This window comes from Lepus europaeus, chromosome 8 (genome assembly GCF_033115175.1).
Source record: "Lepus europaeus isolate LE1 chromosome 8, mLepTim1.pri, whole genome shotgun sequence".
Taxonomy (NCBI): domain Eukaryota; kingdom Metazoa; phylum Chordata; class Mammalia; order Lagomorpha; family Leporidae; genus Lepus; species Lepus europaeus.
This window is the reverse complement of record NC_084834.1, coordinates 25,432,786-25,449,669: the sequence shown is the minus strand read 5'-3', so window position 1 is coordinate 25,449,669 and position 16,884 is coordinate 25,432,786. Positions and strand designations below refer to the sequence as shown.

General features: G+C 39.1%; 1 protein-coding gene across 8 annotated transcripts in view; it reads right to left on the bottom strand.

The window, feature by feature from the left end:
• Positions 1-16,884, bottom strand: part of FBXW7 (F-box and WD repeat domain containing 7) — a 212,802-nt gene that overhangs the window by 9,578 nt on the left and 186,340 nt on the right. For all 8 annotated transcript variants that reach the window (XM_062199488.1, XM_062199489.1, XM_062199490.1 and 5 more), the window contains 3 exons: positions 16,424-16,565; positions 7,493-7,627; positions 1,595-1,718 (listed from right to left, as the gene is read on the bottom strand). In XM_062199488.1, the coding sequence (XP_062055472.1) occupies positions 1,595-1,718; positions 7,493-7,627; positions 16,424-16,565 (401 nt within the window). The remainder of the gene's footprint in view (positions 1-1,594; positions 1,719-7,492; positions 7,628-16,423; positions 16,566-16,884) is intronic.

The window sequence follows — 16,884 nt, the reverse complement described above, 5'->3', positions numbered from 1 at the left end:
CCAATACTGAATACTGTTATTATGGCATGCAAAATTAATATATGGCAGATTTTTACATTCAGTATTTCATTTCTTTCTCAAAATGACTGCAGGAAATGTTGACGAGGGTGTGAAGAAATTGAAGTGCTCGTGTACTGCTTGTAACGCAAAGTGGTAAAGCCACGGAAAACAGCATGGTGGGTCCTCAAAACACTTTAGCACAGAATTAATGTATGACCTCGCAGTTCCACTTCTGGATATATACCCTGACCTCTCTAGAAATGAGAGACCCCAACAGATATCTATATCTATATCCCAACAGAAAGCTATACATTCATGTTCGTTCACAGCCATATCATTAATAACTGTCAAAAGGTGGAAATAATCCAGTGTCCACTGGCAGGTGAATGGTAAACACAATGTGGTTTACACATACAGCAGAGTATTACACAGCCTTCCTTCTTTTTTAGAAGGAAATTCTGGCCCATGTGATGACACAGATGGACCCTGAAGACATGCTAAGCTAAGGAAGCCAGTCACAAAGAGACAATGCTGTATGATTTCACCCACCTGAGATCCCCAGAGCAGTAAAACTGATGGGGACAGAGAGCACAAGAGTGGCTGCTGGGGGCTCAGGGGAGGAGGGAGAGGAACTGCTCCACAAGTATGGAGGCTCAGCTAGGCAAGAGGAAGAAGCTCCAGAGCTGGATGGCGGTGACACTGCACAAAATGTGACACCACTTCCAGATGGTTACATGACAGATTTTGTTATGGCTTTGTCACCAGTTTGTAAACAGACATCTAAAACTGACTCTATGGTAAAGGTAAGGCAGAGCTTTGAACCCCACGTTCTGTATACAGATAATCAAGAAGGAAGGTTTCACAGATTACTCCTTGCCCTAGACAGGGTAGAAGCAGGATCAGAAACCAAGTATATGGGGTCTCCTCCTCAAAGCTTTACCAACCTGGCCTAACCATCAACGTTCCCCACGTGACCATGACCACCACGAGAGACAGGGTCACCCACAGAGTTACCTGGGTCACGTTCTATGACTCTTTCTCAAAAGTTTTGCCTCTCTAAAGCAAGTAATATTTTGTAATATTTTGTCAAAAATGCTATTTTCCTACATGTTTGCTGGAAAGCGGAAAGCTCTCCCTTTAATCAGCATGTGCAAGGTCTACTCTACTGAGACAGGGTGTTCAAAAACACAGGCTTCAGGATACACGCTCCGTGGCAGGAAGAAAATGGCAGGTCACCGCTGTCTTACCAGCATTTAAGCATACAGTCCAGCTCACTGGAGACATTCAATAAAAATTCATGGAAGGAATAAATAAAATACTGAATAGTTGGGTATTTAATTGATAATATAATTTTGGGGTTTCCTTTCCATTATCCTCATCTTGACTTTTTCATTGTTGAACTCATGTAGGTGAATTTAAATGAAGACCCATTTTTTTATAGGCTGCCAAAGTTCTCTCTCTCCTTTTCTCAATGACCCATTACTTTATTCTACCTGCACATCAAATGCACTCATTTTTATTTTTTCTACTGTTTTCAGCATTGCTTTCCTTTTCCGAAGTATCAATTTATGTTGCATGCAGCTTTGAGTCTTACCCTCTTCTTTGCATTTCTCTCTCCAGAGAAGGTTGTCCTCAGCCAAGATTCTCCAGTAGCGGCACGTCTGAGCCGCTTGTAGCAGGTCTTTGGGTTCCAGGAATGAAAGCACATAGAGTGCCAGCTATGAAAAAGAAGAGACGCATAGTATACCCACATTTTTACAAAAAGAATTTACAGAAATAAGTGCATTATTATCCATAGGATCAAATACTTGCATATAGATGTAATTTGACATTATAGTGCCTAAAATTAGGAGACAGTAACTTTCATCTTTTTTTTTTAAAGTTTGTTTATTCATTTGAGAGGCAGAGTGAGACAGCCAGAGAGAAAGGGAGAAAGAAAGTATCTTCCATCTGCTGGTTTACTCCCCAGATGCCTGCAACAGCCAGGCCTGGCCAGGCTGAAACCAGGAGCCAGATCCAGCAGTCTCCCATGTGGGTGGCAGGGACCCAAGCCCTTGCGCTATTGTCTGCTGCCACCAGGATGCATTGGAAGCAAAGCAGCCGGGACTCACACCCGCACTCTGACACGGGACGTGGGCCTCTCTAATGGCAGCTTCACCTGCTGTAAGCACAACACCTGCCCTGTATCTTCAATCCTAACAAATACGCAGTAGATTAAAAACAAACACCATATTGGCTTTTATGAACTTTACTAACGCTACCTTTTCAAAGAACACTTAACTAACGTCTCAGTCTCTGCTCTTTCCTTTCCTCTGTGAGTTTCAACTCAATAATTTTTTAACTGTATTACTTGTTTAAAATTACTCTCTCCCTGCTACAGTGTACATTCACTGAATACCACCTGAATGCTTGTTTCATAGTCTAATTGATAATAAGATTCTACAGGTTCTCTGTGGTTCAATTTCACAGCATTTATTTTTCTTTAAAGATTTTTTTTTTAATTTATTTTACTTGAAAGTCAGAGTTACACACACACACACACAGAGAGAGAGAGAGGAAGAGAGAGAGAGAGAGGTCTTCTATCCGCTGGTTCACTCCCAAGATGGCCACAACGGCCGTATCTGTGCTGATTCGAAGCCAGGAGCCAGGAGCCAGGAGCTTCTTCCTGGTCTCCCACATGGGTGCAGGGACCCAAGGACTTGGGCCATCTTCTACTGCTTTCCCAGGCCATAGCAGAGAGCTGGATCGGAAAAGGAGCAGCCGGGACTAGAACCGGTGCCCATACTGGATGTCGATGCTTCAGGCCAGGGCGTTAAGCCACTGCGCCACAGCGCTGGCCCTTCATATCATTTCTAAGAGGTAGATATATATAACTGTATTCTAATTACTTTACATTGCTTATAGAGATTTTCTTGATGGGCTACACAGAGTTGTATATTTGAGCTAGCTCTTTGATTTAAAAAGTTTATTTACAGTATCTTTTTTAATGTGCATAAAGTCAATTTAAATAAAAAACAAAAGGGAAGAGGAATGGAAGCCTCTGACAATGCTGATTCAAGTAGCCTCACATGTCACACAAGAAAGTTAAATTATGATATTTGGAGAAAAGTTCATCAAAGAGCGATAAAGTTATGACAAGGATTAACATTAACTATCACTTAAAGGGTCAAGGGTCATAGAGGGAGTAAAGCAAAAGAACAATTTGAGGTTTTTTTTTGTTGCTAAGTAGGAATTACATGATATAAATAACCACTTCTCAATGACTTTATATGTACAGAGTTCCACATCAATCACATATTTATGGAGCACATTCTATATACAAAGTACTCCAACCAGCCAGTATTCAATTTAATACCATTATTGATAAGTGACAGTGGAAAACTTTTTGCAAGATAATTACCTTTGGTCTACCAGAGAAGACCACTCAGTATTATGTACAGAAATGGAGTCACTTAAACAAAGGTATAACTATATTTAATAACCTATGCATGTGTGAGCATATACCTATGTGTATACACGTAAACAAATGCACGTACCTCTCTTTCAATATTGTACTTTTTAACAAGTACTCCAGAAAGTCACTTAATTACAATCAAAGTCTAGGCAAGTTGGCATACTGTCAGCATAGTAGTAATGTGAAGTCATCATATGATTAATTTATGTGGAATTATAATGTAGCACAGAAATTTTCAGACAGAGTACAAGAGATGCTAATTAAAGCCTGATATATGGAGAACCATGATACAAAAATATCACAATTCTTTGGTTATCTGAGTTAGAAATCAAGCAATTTACAGAAATAGCCAATGGATACTTCATGCTAGGAAACAACAAATCCAGAACAGCCTGGGTTTCAAGAGTACAACCCCTGGGGCCAGTGTTGTGATGGGTAAAGCTGCTGCCTGCAGGGCCGGCATCCCATGTGTGCGCCAGCTGGAGTCCTGGCTGCTCCACTTCCCATCCAGCTCTCTACCAATGCTCCTGGGAAAGCAGCAGAGAATGGCCCAGCTCCTTGGGCCCCTGTACTAATGTGGGAGACCCAGATGAAGCTCCTGGCTACTACCTAGCCCAGCTCGGGCCACTGCAGCCATCCGGGGCATGAACCAGCAGATGCAAGACCTCTTTCTCTCTCTGCCTCTGTTGCTCCCTCTCTGTAACTCTGTGACATTCAAATAAACAAAAAATCTTCAAAAAGCACAACTCCAACTCAGCAAGTCAAATGTCCTTCATTAATACTGATTAGGAGGTCGTCTAATCCAATGTCTGCATGCATTAAAAGAGAAATGCAAAGAAACATTCAGGTGTTCAAGAAAGCTGAAGTGCTAGCACCACATGTGGCACATTTTCCTTTAAAGTGGCAAAGGCCCTGACTCAACCATGAACTTATTAAATGTTCATCTATTTACTTTGAGATCTTTCCATATAGGTAATGCAGAACACATACAAAGCAAAACAGAAGAATGTGAATAAAAAGATCAGCATCAGGAAAAATACACATCAGAAGATTTTAACCAGGGAAAAAGTGGAACACGAGTTTGTTGGCAACAATGCTTTACGCGGTTTTTGAATTAAACTGCCAAGCAAAAGGGGAAAAGAAATTCGTTACATGATTCCTACTGTTGCAGGGAAGGATAGCAGCCCCTCAAGGGAGCCAGGTTTCTCATGTAGGGGGCTGAAGTGGTCCCCTCAAATCTGCATGGTGAGGTCTGAACCCGGAATGGGGCAGAATTAGCCAGCGGGACCTCTAGGAGGTAACTGGGTCACGGAATTGAGCTCACGTGCAGCAGACTAATATGCCCTTAAAAGTAGGCCCTTAGGATTCTCGTGCCCTCTCTGGGCACACCATGTGATGACACAGGTCTCCAGACCCACACAAAGGGGGCCTACGCCAGAACCCAACCACGCTGCCACCCTGATTGGACTTCCCAGCTCCAGGACTGTGAGGAACGAAGTGTTGCTGTTGATAAGCCACGTACTTTGCTGTAGCAGACAGAACTGAAGACGTTTCAGCAACACTGGTTTGCAGTTACAGTAGTCTTCCTGTAGCCTGCTCAAATGGTCTAGCCTAAGCAGTTTTTCTACTCATTTGGTTTAAAGGGAAAACCTACATTAATAATTCTTCCTGAAGATCACTCTGCCTTTAAGAGACAGAAACTCTTAAATTGGAAAACCTATTTCAGATAATTATACCTTTTCCTTGCCAAAATTTATAATTTCAGAGTTGCTATTTATCTTTCCCTGAAACCTATATATAAAAGGCCACCGCATTGTAAAAAGCAGCCAACACTTACCCAGAATCATTATGGTTTAGTAGACTAATCAAGGGGAAAAATTAAGAGAAAAAAGAAAACGTTGGCTGACTCTACGTCCATGTTAAGTTTTGTTCTAGATCACCTACTGTGTCACTGCAACTTTCTGGACATTTAATTATAAAAGAGGGAGCCTGCCATTTATCATAGGCCTCCATCGCACATGGGGTGAGATCTCTGTCAAAGGGTTTGAGATTAATCAGAAAATGTCGGTAAAGAGTTTGGAAACATGTTCACAGAACTTCTAAGAAAAACATTGTAAGTACAATTCCTGCCATGAAATAATAATACTTTACTATGATAATGCTAATATTTAATATGCATTGATATATTTAATATGATATTTAATATGATAATGCTAAGACTTAGATCTATACCACTATTTCCCCACATATAAAATAAAACATTTTCTAATTCAGATACTTTTTTTCTCGTTGCTGAAACCAGAATGAAATGTAGACACAGATCTGCTAAGCCACGGCGCTCTCTTATTCTGTTCGGTTTCACCTTTTCCCCAGCCAGTCTTTAAAAGAACATTTAAGCCAAGATTTATACTAGTTATTGACAATTTAGGTTTAGTTGTTAGAGTCTTCAAAAATTTCCATATTCTGACCATAAATCACATTTGTATGTTAAGAAGTTACTATAGAAATTCAAATAAAACAAAAGCAAAACAAAAAGAACTCATAACTTTCAGAGCTAAGAAGACAAATTACACTATGAGAAAGTCTGCAATTGCACAGAATTCTATCCTGTGAAATAGGGATACCAGGGGAAGCTGAAGAATATACCAAGGCTGAATATGTTCACTTCTGGTCAAATACTCAAGAAAGGGTTTCCTGTTATTAATGCCCTTCTGGAAGCAAACAGCTTAGCTTATATTGCTTTCATAAGTCAAATCTATTCAAAGGTTTCAATTTTAGAATGAGCTAGCAAAAATAATTTTTTTTTTGGGAGGGGCTAGTGTTGTGGCACACTGGGTAAGGCCACAGCCTGCAACACTGGCATTCCATATGGGTGCCGATTTGTGTCCCAGCTGTACCACTTCAGATCCAGTTCCCTGCTAATGCACCTGGGAAAGCAGCAGAAGATGGCCCTAGCGCATAAGCCCCTGCATCCATGGAGGGTACCTGGATGAGAAGGGGAAGAAAGAGAATCTTCTGGATCACTCCCTAAATGCCCACAACAGACAGATCTATGCCAGGCCAAAGCCAGGAACTCCATTGCAGTCTCTGATACAGGTGAAGGGATCCAAGCACTTGGGGCATCTTCCATTGACCCAAAGCACATTAGCAGGAAGCTGGATTCCAAGCAGAGCAACAGGGACTCAAATGGTGCAAGTTGTGGCTTAACATGCTGCACCACCTAACCTGCCCCTGCATAGTGCCGCTCACTGCTGTATTATTCACATTGGCTGAAGAAATGAAACCATGTAGTCTTCAGTAGTAATAAAAGTCTTACAACTAAACTATTCCCTATTTATACAGTCAAGAATGTCCATATGCTCATACTGAGTCTATAATAAAAATGAGTGTTAGTTTACATAAAAATGGAAAAATAAAAAGGTATAAATACTCCTCAAAGAAGTATCATAAGAATGTAATTGGCATGAGAAACTCTGTGTGTGTGTGTATAAAATGGAGATAGGAGAAAAATGACATTAACTGAAAAAGATACACTTGTAAAAGTCTATGTGTTTTAAAATAATTATACAACATAAATACCAGGGAACTACAACTCAACAAATTCATAAATCTATTGGTCTTGAAGAGACTTAGGATAAACAAACAAAATAAGATAAAAACAAATGAGTGTTTTTTTAAAATAAAAATCAGAATTTTCAAAAAACCCACTATACTAAACATACCAGAAAAACGAAAGGATAAGCTTCAAATCACCAGTGAAAATGTAGTCGCATTAGTGAAACGCAACAGTTCCTCTCAGATACATCACTTATTCAAGTAGTGCAGTCAAGAAGCTGCAGTCCATAAGCACACTTCACTCTGACAATGACATTGTTAAGTCACAGCAGTCTGTATCAATTCACAGCCCTCTTTACCACTAATTAAGTGTTAAAGTGACAACACTAAATACCATAATAAGCATGGCGATGTCTAAAGGTGGTGGCTCTTGAGATATATATGAAGTAGCACCCCGTGAAGAATGGAACTGGCGCTCCTTACCTCTTTAGGGAGCAAAGAAATGAAGTCCCGTTGAAACTGGGGCTCTATCACTTGCATCATATGCTTTACTTGCGTAGGTTCACAACTATCAATGAGTTCATCTAATGCAAGCAATTTCTCTGGTCCACTCCAGCTCTATCAAAGAATTAAAAATTTCATTTTAACAGGTATCGCAAATTATAAACTCATTAAGGAAACCCCACAGGCACATTCAATTAAATTTGAACAAGAAAGAATCATATAAACAGTAGCTACTTACAGCAACAATTCCCCCAGAAGCCACTGGGGTCTTATCAAATTTTCTATCTTTTCTTTTCAAAACTTTTGAAAATCAGTGGTTTTGGCAGAAAAAAAATATTTTTATTACATAATTATAATAGTTTTATGTTCATCTGCCACCCAGAAACTGATTGAGAAACTGAAATTCTATTTGAGAAACATCAATTTGTGTTACTGAATAAATAGGGAATATTGACGATTTTTCTTTCTCTATAATCTTCCTAGTAGCTACCATAAAATTTGATGGCTTTAATAAGGCACCCATCTAAGAGTTAGGATATTAGCAGAATCACTTAGAGAAAAATTAATAACTGTATATATGGAGCATCTGAGATGTGTCTTCCACAAATTTAAAGAATTTTGATTTGCTATGTGAAAGTATTTTCAGATACACAACAGAAAATAAAAAATAGAAGCCTAGTAGTAAGTCGAGAATATGAACAAAGATCCAAAGAAGGAAGGACATAAAGTGCTACATTATAGAAAAACAAAAATACATAATTATATGTTGAAAATATGAATTCCTTTAAACAATGCTAGGGGATTACAAACAAATTCTTTTTTCTGGTGAGGAACACCCATGCACAAAGGCCAAGGAAACCCCAAAAAGCTATGTGAATAATTAAAATGTCAAAGTCTCACAATAATCACGCAAAACATTTAAATAACCTTGTAATTACTTATACTTAAGTGAAAGAACACCCATGAGCAGGTCTTTATTTCCGGAAAACTATGCTGATCTTAGTACCAATTTAAATTATTATGTCCAAGGGCCTGCACTGTGGCGTAGCGGGTAAAGCTGCTGCCTGCTGCACTGGCATCCCATATGGGCACTGCTTCGTGTCCTGGCTGCTCCACTTCCTGTCCAGCTCCTCGTTAGTAGCCTGGAAAAGCAGCAGAAGATGACCCAAGTACTCGGGCCCCTGCATCCCACGTGGGAGACACAGAAGAAACTCCTAACTCCTAGCTTTGGCCTGGCCCAGCCCCAGCTATTGCAGCTATCTGGGGAGTGAACAAACAGATGGAAAATCTCTCTCTCTCTCTCTCCCCTTTGTAACTCTTTCAAATAATAAATATTTTTAAAAATTAATTATTATGTCCATTTTCGTTGTAGGTAAATATAAAATAATAGGGGAGTTTTGGAGCTAGAAAGACGTGGATTTTGACATTCCATTTCTTTCTCAAACAAGGAAACTTGAATTCTGTAATGTGAAATATATAATTGGAAAATATTTTTAAAAGCATTTGCCCGTTTGTTGTAGTCTACAATAAACTACATTTCTTTGATCATGCAGTTTATAGCAGCCTTACTAAACACTTCAATAAGATTTCACTACTCCCATAATATTTGAGTCCTTCTCTTTTACGTCTACACATACTTGCAATATTCACCTTCAGTAATCACTTGTATCACTTTTGATCAGCGTGAGGAACTACCTAGAGAAACTAAAAACACTAACATACATGTCTACACATTAGTTAGCCATTTGATTATTCAGTTTGGTTTCCTTTACCCAAATTCAAACGCTGAGGTTCAAAGAGGTTCACAACTTACCTCTTTGACAATGTGGCCAATCTCCACTCCTTTCTGACCATTTAACAAAAATAACATAAACTACCTCACCGACTGATATCCCTCCAGGATTTGAGGTCATTTTTTCTAATATGTTGTCTCTCTCGAGCTCTATCATAGGGGACTCGTGGCCACTTGGGGTGACAAGTAACTATATTGACTCAAAATGTAGCTTTAATTACGGAACTTGATAACAGAATAATGTTAGTGTAACTGTCTTAATCGCCTTTGCAAATATGAAAGCCTATTTTAAGGATGTTTCTGGAAGTGCTTATGGTTTTTCTATGAAATTTTTTATATGAAAATAAAGATTATCCATGTAAGTTTCTCCAGTAAAGAGTGACAAATCTTTCAGTGTATAACTTCTCTACGTACTTTACACGTAATTACTTACATTAATAGCTACTATGACTATGTGAAAAGTAAAAAAACTTGTATGTGTACTTATGTTTTCAGTTAATGCATTATTACTATTTCTTAAAAAGGAAGGGATTAAAAAAAATCAGTATCAATACATGGCACATAACCACTAATAGATGACAAGTACCTTTTATCAAAGCTTTTGGCGGGCAGAGTGTAGAAGGTTTAAAAAAGAAGCCTGGGCAGAAGATAAACAACCAGTTCAGATCTTTTGTAAATGTCTGGAACAATGTCATAAACATCTACTTTTATAAGACAAAGTCACAACAAAAACTATGCTTATATAGCAAAATGTTTCTAAGACTGCAATGGTCTTTTAAGCAATATTTTTATTTTGTTTTAAAGTATATTTGATTTAAGAAGAGTCAAATCAAAATTATATGTCAATTTAAGTTACACAGTTGTTAGTCTGTGATATGTCTGTATTGAGAAGAATATCATTAATAAAGATTAGTACCATAAGCTATCAGTACACAGTAAAAGACTGCTTCTACTGCCCACATCTATTCAACAGTTTAATTATTTAAAAACCATATCTCTTAGGTGCATGGTCTGAACCATTTGGATGGCCTTTCTCTCTCCAGTATGGATTTCTTCCCTGAACTCTAGATCTGTATATAAAAATTATTCCCTCAATATTTATTCTTAGATACAATAGAAACTTAACATGTCCATAATCTTTCTCCCCAAATCTGCACTCTTTCAGTAAGAGGTAACTACATTCTACTACTTGCCCAGGTTAAGAACTCGGGAGGCATCCCTAACTCCTCTTTCTCTCAGCATCAGATGGCTCTCATGCAAATGATTTCTATGGTCTCAAATTTCAAAATACATCCAGAATTTGACCATTACCACACTGGTCTAAGCTACTGGTATGTATCTTCCAGATTATCCCCATAACCCTCTCACTGATTTCTGTTGCTTGCCTTTGTCATGCCTGCTCTATTCTCCACACAGTCCTCAACAATACCGTTGAAAGTCAAAGCCTTCTAGCAGCTTCCCACTTCAGTCAAAATAAAAACCAGAGCCCTCAGGCTGCGTACAGGTTCTAACCTCCTATCACTCTCCTTTCTTACAGTCTTTTTCTGAGCCTCAGACACTCCAGACAAGCTCTACTTGAGTCTTTTCCCTTGCTGCCTGGAACAGTCTTCTCCCAGACATCAACATGGCTTGGCTGTCTCACTACCTCCCCCCGAATCTTCTCTGGACAACATTTCTTTCCTTTCTTGCTTTTTGTTTCTTTTTTCTCTCTCTCTTTAAAAGGATTATCTATTTTAAAATTCAGAGCTACAGAGAGACAGTGAGAGATCCTCCATCTGCTGGTTCACTCCCCAGATGGCTGCAATGGCCAGCTCTGGGTCAGGCCAAAGCCAGGAGCCAAGAACTTCATCCAAGTCTTTCATTGTGGGTGCAGGGGTCCAAACACTTGGGTCATCTTCCACTGCTTTTCTCAGGCAATTAGCAGGGAGCTGGATCAGAAGTGGGGCAGCCAGAACAGGAACCAGTGCCCACATGGATGCCAGTGTTGCAGGAAGCGGCTTTACCCCCTACACAACACTGGTCCTTGGACACCATTTCTAAAATTGCCAACCAGTTCCAACCTTCCTAACCCAACCTCTCCTGACTGGAATGTAAGTTCCAAGAAAAGGAGTTTTTATGTGTTTTACTCACAGTTGTACCCAAGGCCCAAAGCAGGGCCTAGCTCAAACCACCTCTCCATAAATATTTGGGTAAATGAATGAATGAATACTGAAAGAGACAGAAATATTGCACCAACACCATCTCAAAACTCTCTATAGGGTGTTTCTATTTCTTATTTTGATGGTATCACCGAACTTGCTTGCTTGGCCTGGTTGCGACAGTGGCTTCAAATTTTGCTTACATATGTTATTTTGCAACAAAGGAATATGCATTGACTAGAAAACCTTACCGTTAATGACCCTAATTTGACCTTTCACAGTAGTAACGTGGGAACATACTAAGGGGTTAGGAAAAACATTCCAGGTCTAGGAAGAACCACAAGAAGCAAGTTTTAATTTGTGGGCAGAACCACAAATGCAAATTTGACAATGCCCCATGGCAATGGTATCTCTTTCAGGTAAATCGGAACCTCCAGGCAGCAGGGAAGAGCAGAAGGAGCACTGAACTGCAGCCAGTAGCCTGGGTGTCACCAGTAAACCAACTGTGGCACTGCACGCGAGTTTGTCAACACGGCCAGGGGCTTGGGCCGACCCCTGGTTCACTGGTACAGGTGGAAGCTACAAGTCACAGCCCAGCATCAGAGAGTATGGTTCGGTGGTCAGGATGAGGACGCATCCACTGTTGACACAGGCGACTTCAAACCAAGCTTTGGGAACCACTGGTATCCATGCTCCTTAGCATCCCCATCAGATGTAGTGTGTTCTGTATTCTGACTTTGGTGGTCCCGCAGCCCGGTTCCACGTGGCAGAGAACCACTCCCCCAACACCTCCAGGGGGGCTGCCCAGTCTGTCGGAACTGCTCCAGAGCACAGGACCGACCGTGCCCCACTCCACCGGGGCTCTTCTCAGCAAGCTCAATTTCACATCAAATTCTAACTCAAAACAATATGATCCAGGTTTTACTTTCTGAAGAAACAAAGAATCAGTCTTCCCACTTGTGAAATATTACAGACAGACACAACATTTCCCCTTTAGTCTTCTCTGGCCAAATATGTGACTTTCTTCAATTTTTCCTTACGTAACAAAGCTTCTTAATCATACTGCACCAAATACAATTTCAAAGTCATAACAGATCCATCCTCTTTTGGCACCATGCTGTAGGATTTTAATCTTTGGTTGACTAGCAATCAGACTTAAATAAAATAAATCAGAAAGCATGTACAATTTCCGTGTTACCATGAAACTTGATTAAATCCTTCAATAAGTAGTATTTACTCCATTTTTAATATCAAAACAGTATTTTATACTTTATCTTTGTAATATTTTGAGTATAAAGACTTTTTCAAAGTATTCACAGCTCTAATGCAAATACGCTTTGATTAGAATGACATTTATATAATGCGAAAGCTCTTTCACATACTTTAATCACCAGTATTAATAGCACCACAAAGGCCATTTCTCCAGTATATTTCCATGCACAGCTTTAAGCACATTTTCGTGTTTCCTCCCTTTTGACAACATTTTAGTTTTTTATCTTTTTTATCGGGTATGAAAATAAAGGGCAAGAGTGGTTACATCATATCAATCACATTAGCCAGGTAGTAAGAGGCAAAGCCAAAATCTGAACCAAGAGCTTTGCTTTCTAAGTCACACGTGCATATTCTCTTAGGAGGCCTCTGAATGTAAATTTCGACATAAAAGAATATTTACTAAAAGTTTCCTGTGAGAAACCACATATCCATATCCACATCATATAAACAAACTCAACTGACTCTCTCCTGCAAAATTAACAATCAGGAACACCAATCTGGTGACCAAACAGTAGACTCAATGGCTACTGAAAATCCAAAAGGCACAACATTTCTGCTTTTTGTTTTTGTCTTTAATTTCCTCTTCCGTTTTGCAGGGGCATTCTGTCTCGGTTTTCTTTTACCCAAAATGGTGTCTCGTCTTTTCTCATGCAATTTATACATTGAACGCAGAGTACTTTGTCAGAATGGATGGGACTGGACCAAAGCAGTGTTGTACCACTGCCTCGGCGTAACAGGGAGGGGTCACGTGCTTCCATTGTGCTTGTTAAGCAACAGAGAAGTCATCATAAATGCCCCCCAGCACAGCTGCAGAAGTCGCAGCAGTTTAATTACCCCTCAATTACACCGCACAGGTCAGCTCGCGACTCCTCCACTTTACTATGGAATGATGTCTCTGTACAAGTTGTGCATTAAAGCCCTGTAACCCTTCAGGCAAGGGATTCGTTTCCAGTTACTTTGGCATCCGACTGGAAAATAAAGGGCAGTGTACAATGCTGAGGCCCTGGGAGTGTCAGACTTAGACACGGACGCAAAAGAGTAAGCTCCACCGCCACCGGTCTAGTTGCCCTTTTGTTGTTATAGATTTCTTCGCTACAGAGTATTTATCTATTAAAAAAACCAACCAACCAACCAGCCAGCCAGCCAGCCAGCCAGCCACACTACAGTTGTATACCTGCAGGGATAAGTCCACATGTTATTACTGTTACCTACATTTTCCTCACTGTACCTACTTCTCATGTGAAGACACAAGCAAATGCTTTTCAATGGACCAAAAGCTGGCCTCACATTTCGTGGTTTATCAAGTCTCAATAATTCTAAGAAGCAAGTCTTTTTTTTTTTTTTTACAATTAAATTCAGCTGCATCAAACAATCTATAGTGTTCTAGGTTTGTTGAAATACAGTGGATGGGAACATTGGACATTTTATTAAGGAAAGCATGAGCTAAACAATAAACTCACTGCAGAGGATGATCTAAAATATCCACTCATGACAAAATAATATGCACAAATGCCTGCTACTATCAATCATATTAGCGACGTCCCTTCAAACTGGGCAATATTCTAAGTAACCAGCAAAGAATAGTTTGGCTCTCTAAAACTTTAAAACAAACGGGCCCTACCACAAAAATAAATAAATAAATCTTACTCTGAACTACCTTCTGACAACAAACTTTTTCATGTAAAATAAGCATTTTGGAAGAAGGCTGTTTACAATGATGATAAAACCATTACTAATGGTGTAACTTCAAGTCATGTTGGCATTTTCTCCTAGCAATGGCATGAAATCTGCTCTGCACTATTCTTGAATGCTCTGTTGCGTGCACTACGTGCGTGTGCGAGCTTGAAACACACACCCTATTCCCATCTCCTGGGCTTAACCAGAGATGACACAACCTTTAAAATATTTCTTTACCACTACATAAATGTCTGTGATTTATTTCCACCTCGTATTGGTGGACAAATTTCTTTTTCACAGAATAAAATCTAAAAATTTAAACTTCTGAGAGCCTACAAGAAAAAAATAAAAATTAATTTTAAAAATTGAAACTATCATGACCTATGGTAAAAGAACCTAGGGGGCAGGTAAAGGTAGGAATTATCCTTGGATGGAAAAGGTAAGTTTAGTCAATAAATAACTACAAAAACTCAAAAAAAAAATCTTTCATTCTAATGACTAATCACATTTTAAAAACAGTAAAATACGAGTTTCGTCCATGTACCGCAGAGAGCGGGCATCTGAGCACTCTTGACATGGGATGCATGGATGTCTGCAGTGGGAGGCTGTCCTTTATGCTGTCTCCGCCCACTGATGTCAAGAGTAGCCTTCCCCTAAACTCCTCACTGGTGACAACCAAACTGGGCTTCAGACACCCTGGTCTCAACAGAGGGGAAAGTCAATCCCTGCTGAGAACCTGGGCTGGAATTGTTCAGTTACCAATCCAAAAAAAAAAAAAAAAGTTCTTAGTTTTTCTGAAATAATTTTTTTTAATTTGCTATTTGAAAGTAACATTGCTTCAAGTGAATTTTCCAGCTATGAAGAAAAAAATGGAGATATTTATTTTATTTTTGGCTCAGTAAATAAAATATTGGGATTTACATAAGTGAATATCTTAGAAATCTAAAACACCAAATACAATACTTTCTTTTTTAACCGTTACCCCATGTGCATTCACTAAATAACCAAACATTCAAGCAACCAGAGGCGATGAAATGCATTCACTTTATATTAGTATGGTAGCTATTATCAGATTATCTTCACTTTATAACATTTATATTATTTATTATTTGCAGAATAATTGAGTACTTAATCCATGCTATTTTGTTAAACATTTGATTTATATGCATTACCTTACAGGAAGAAGAGCTAAATTGATTTACTATCAATATCAAGTTATAAAATTCACAATATTCAAGGTTTGGTTGTAACTAGTCTTCCTAGCAAATATTCAAAGAACTTAAAAACCAGTGAAATAAAGTGATGAGAATTTGAGCCCACTGATGAAAAGAGGCTGCATCGACTCTACAAAGGTAGTAGCGATAGGGAAGTTACCTCTAATATTAATAAACAGAGTTCTTAAAGTGCTCTTAAACGCTTAACAAGCAATGCAGTCTGGAAAACAAGAGGACATTCAACAATCCAGAAATGCAAAAATAAAGGAGAAAGGAAGAAAGGTCTTATTATTTAAAAAGCAATAAAAAACACATACTTACACAAAATGAGCACTGGACTTTCTTAACTATTATATTTAAAGGGAGTGTCCTATTCTTTAGCAGCATTTTTAAATCGAGATATGCATATATATATATATATATCCATAAGTAAACACTTCAGCAGTCCCACCACACCCACCATACTGAGCCAGCCATCAGCACTATCCAATTCCAGAACATTCCCATCATCCAAAAAGAAACCCCATACCTACCAGTAGGTAGTTCCAATCCTTACTTCCCACTAGTGCTCTGGCAACCACTAACTTACTTACTTTCTGTCTCTATGGATTTGCCTACTCTGGACATTTCAAACAAACAGAATCCATATGTGGTCTTTTAGGGCTGGCTTCTTTCACTTAGCACAATGTTTTCAAGGTTCACCATAGTGTAGCATGCGACCATACTTGATTCTTTTTTTTTTTTAAATTATGACTAACTCTTTATGTTTTGCAGTAACTAAAAGAGGCATTTCAAGAACAGAACTTAGATATGTCACCTGAAACATTTTCAGCCACTCCTGGAGGCCTGTAGGTGGTTGGACAGATGTAATTCGGCGCCGTTGTTGCCCTTGGCCATTGGCTGCTCTCAGGTCCCCAAAAGTTGTTGGTGTTGCTGAACATGGTACAAGCCCAGTGGTACTATCAAAAAGAAATTTTAAAAAAAGAGTACAAGCAAAATAAACATTGATTAGGTATAACAGGCTCTGATTTAATAAGAATGATCTAGCAGACTTCAAACATTAAAGCAATTATTACTTTTATTTGCTTATTCCCAGAGAGCAGGGCTACACAAAACCTACTTTCTATTCTTAGAGTTAAGTTTCTTCCTCCTACATAACCACCTGTTATTAGCCTGGCAGTGGTAATTGCATCCAAATGACAGAATCTCCATGGCCAAACTGAAAGTTACTGATTATATATAAATAATGTTCAATATTTCCCTGGACTATGCAGGCCC